We start from the raw sequence: 3,452 nt of genomic DNA on the forward strand, positions 1-3,452 counted from the left end.
TCCTCTCCAGTTCCTCCTCCGGTTCCTCCTCCTCTCCTCCCCTCCTCTCCTCTTCCTCCTTTCCTCTCCAGTTCCTCCTTCTCTCCTCCCCTCTCCTCCTCCCCTCTCCTCCCCTCCGCTCTTCTCCTCCTCCGCTCTCCTCTCTTTCCTCTCCTACCCCTCCTCTCCTCCTTTCCTCTCCAGTTCCTCCTTCCTCTCCTCTTCCTCCTCCTCCGCTCCCCTCTGCTCTCCTCTCCTCCCTTTCCTCTCCTCTCCCTCCTCCTCCTTTCCTCTCCTGTTCCTCCTCCTCTCCTCCCCTCTCCTCCCTTCCTCTCCTCTTCCTCCTTCTCTCCATCTCTCTCCTCCTCCTCTCCTCTCCTCCGCTCTCCTCCTTCCTCTCCTCTCCTCCCCTCCCCTCTCCTCTCCCCCTCCTCTGCTTTCCTCCCTTTCCCTCCTCTCCTCTCCTCCTCTTCCTCCTCCTCCTTTTCCTTTCCCACTCTCCCTTCTCTTCCCTTCCCTCCTTTTATTTTTTCTTCCTTTAATCTTTCCCTCCCTCCATCCATCATTCACTTCCCTTCCCCCTTCCCCTCCCTTCTTTTCCTTTCCTTTCCTGCCTCCTCCTTTTTTAAATCTTTTCTCCCTCCTCCTCGTTTATCTTTCCTTTCCTCCACCTTCCCTCCCCTCCCCTTCTTCAGCCATTTGCTTCTCTTTTCCCTTCCCTTCTTTTCCTTTCCTGCCTCTTCCTTTTTTTACTCTTTTCTTCCTTTTTTAAATCTTTCCTTTCCTCCACCTTCCTTCCTTCCCGGGTTAGTGTGGCCTCTGCTTATCCCCCCCCCCCCGTGTGGGGGGGAAACTGTCAAGGGGGGGGGCTCAATCTTTCACCTGCTCTCCTCTGCTTGCTCCCTCTTGCAGATGGTCCCCAAGCCCATCACTCTGGAGCCCTGTTTTGGCAACAAGGCGGCGGTGCTCTCAGTGTTTGTGCGGTTGCCACGAGGCCTGGGTGGGATCCCTCCACCTGGGCAATCAGGTAAGTCTCCCGGGTCCTCTTTTACAACCAGGTAAACTGGGGCCCTCCCCATCCCTTCCTCAAGATCCCCGGGACGTCACCGGTCCTGCATCCGGCATCTATTATGGATGTTTTTCCAGGAGGAACTTTTTCCCCTCCTGGACAAATGATGGCCTAGGCCAGGGGTAGGCCACCTTGGCTCTTTTATGACTTATGGACTTCAACTCCCAGAATTCCTGAGTCAGCCATGCTGAGGGGAAAGGGAGAGTTTCCAAGCTGAGCCATGCTGGTTCAGGAATTCTGGGAGTTGAAGTCCACGAGTCAGAAAGCGGCCTAGGCCTAGGCCAGAGATAGGCAACCTTGGCTCTTTTATGACTGGTGGACTTCAACTCCCAGAATTCCTGAGCCAGCATGGCTCAGCTTGGAAACCTCTCCCTTTCCCCTCAGCGTGACTGGCTCAGGAATTCTGGGAGTTGAAGTCCACCAGTCATAAAAGAGCCAAGGTGGCCTACCCCTGGGAGAAGCTCCTTCTTCCTCTGTTCCCAGGATGCATTTGGTCTCTGCTTGTCAGGGGGTCATTTTCTGTCCAGGAAGGGGAGGGAATCCCTCCTGGAAAACCTACAGCCTTGTCTCCATAACAACCCAGCGGCCCTATCTTCTAAATCACGGGGGGGGGGGGTCTCCAACCTTGGTGACTTTGAAGACAGGTGGGCTTCAACTCCCAGAATCCTTCAGCCAGCCCAAAGGTGTGTTTCTCAACCTCGACAACTTGAAGACCTTTAAGACTTCGACTTCTCCTGCTGGCTAGGGAATTCTGGGAGTTGAAGTCCATGAGTCTTCAAGTTGCCAAGGTTGGACCCTTCTGCTCGACATCAAAGGAATGCCTTAGAGCAGGGGTCTTCAAATGTGGCCCTTTGATGACTGGTGGACTTCAACTCCCAGAATTCCCCAGCCAGCGTCCAGCAGGATGAAGTCCCAATGACAGGTATCCACACACAATTCTCTGCAAAAAAAAAAAAAACCTCAGAAATTTCAAGAATTGAACATTCCACTTGTCCGCTTCTGAGCTGGACTTTGTTAATTAAACAAAGCGGATTAAGAAATTGGAGTGAACTGCTATTTAAGAAATACAGGCAGTTCTCAAATTATGACAGCAGTTGAGGCCAAAATGTCTGTTGAGCTGCGCTGGCTGGGGGATTCTGGGAGTTGAAGTCCACCGGTGCTGGCTGGGGAATTCTTGGAGTCCACAGGTGCTGGCCTGGGAATTCTGGGAGTCCACCGGTGCTGGCTGGGGAATTCTGGGAGTTGAAGTCCACCAGTGCTGGCCTGGGAATTCTGGGAGTTGAAGTCCACAGGGGCTGGCTGGGGAATTCTGGAAGTCTACAGGGGCTGGCTAGGGGATTCTGGGAGTTGAAGTCCACCGGTGCTGGCTGGGGAATTCTGGGAGTTGAAGTCCACTGGTGCTGGTTGGGGAATTCTGGGAGTTGGAGTCCACCGGTGCTGGCCGGGGAATTCTGGGAGTTGAAGTCCATAGATCTTAAAGTAGCCAAAGTTAAGACGCACTGTTCTGGAGTGTGTAGCTGCTCTGCAACTCTCTCTGTGCGTGTTTGTGTCTGTTTATGTGTTTTCCTTCGTCCAGGTCTTGCCGTCGCCAGCGCTTTGGTGGACATTTCACAACAGATGCCGATCACCTACAAAGACAAGTCGGGAGTGGTACGAAACAGGAAACAGCAACCTCCAGCCCAGCCCGGAACCTGTATTTGATGCATGGACATCAGAACTGCCTCTTTAGGATTTTAGCCCTCTGAGAAGGACCGCCATTTTTGTTTCGAAAGGCCCAGGGTGCAGAGGAAGCCTCAAAGCACTGGAGGACACCCAACGCTTCCTCTTGAGCTCGGCGCTGCCTTGGTTGACTCCGTTCGGCACCTGCTCCGTCTTAGATCTGCCAATCCCGTTAACGCCGGACGGCTCCCACGACGTTTTCCCGGTTGCTCCCCGTCCTCGGTTTTAGACCTCCCACGGCATGTCCTTCAGTAGACCTCTCCACCACCAACCAAGGTGGGCCTCCCGTCAGGAAGAAGCCTCCGAAGACCGATCGACGGAACGTAACTTTTTCCTCCGGGTTGAAAGAGCATTGCCTTCCTGCCCTCGGTCGCTAGACGCCAAGATTTCAGAAGAAGCCGTCCGAATTTCCACGGGAAGCCGATAGAGCCAAGGTTTCTATTTATTTCTCCTAAGAGCAGACCTTGGCTTGCGTCGATGGGGGTAGTAGCGTTATTTTTTCTCCAAGTCAAGGTATTAAAATTTGGGGTGGAGCAGCGGCGTACGGTTGAACTCTACCCCTTGTTTCCCTTTTTTAAAAAAACCAACCCTTTTTCCGGAGGGTATTTCTTCCCCCCTTCCCCGTCCCGATGTGGGCCTGTGTAGTGACGGACATCTTTACCCGCGTCCTACGGTTTTAAATAGA

At 53.4% G+C, this 3,452-nt stretch overlaps 1 protein-coding gene across 1 annotated transcript in view; it reads left to right on the plus strand.

The window, feature by feature from the left end:
- Positions 1–2,749, plus strand: part of LOC107297393 (attractin-like) — a 16,270-nt gene extending 13,521 nt beyond the window's left edge. Inside the window, exons 3-4 of the mRNA XM_015826758.1 lie at positions 892–1,006; positions 2,625–2,749. Coding sequence (XP_015682244.1) covers positions 892–1,006; positions 2,625–2,749 — 240 coding nt within the window. The remainder of the gene's footprint in view (positions 1–891; positions 1,007–2,624) is intronic.
- Positions 2,750–3,452: the final 703 nt, after the last annotated feature.

The sequence above is a fragment of the Protobothrops mucrosquamatus genome, unplaced genomic scaffold, assembly GCF_001527695.2.
Source record: "Protobothrops mucrosquamatus isolate PMUCROS unplaced genomic scaffold, P.Mucros_1.0 scaffold3284, whole genome shotgun sequence".
Lineage (NCBI taxonomy): Eukaryota > Metazoa > Chordata > Lepidosauria > Squamata > Viperidae > Protobothrops > Protobothrops mucrosquamatus.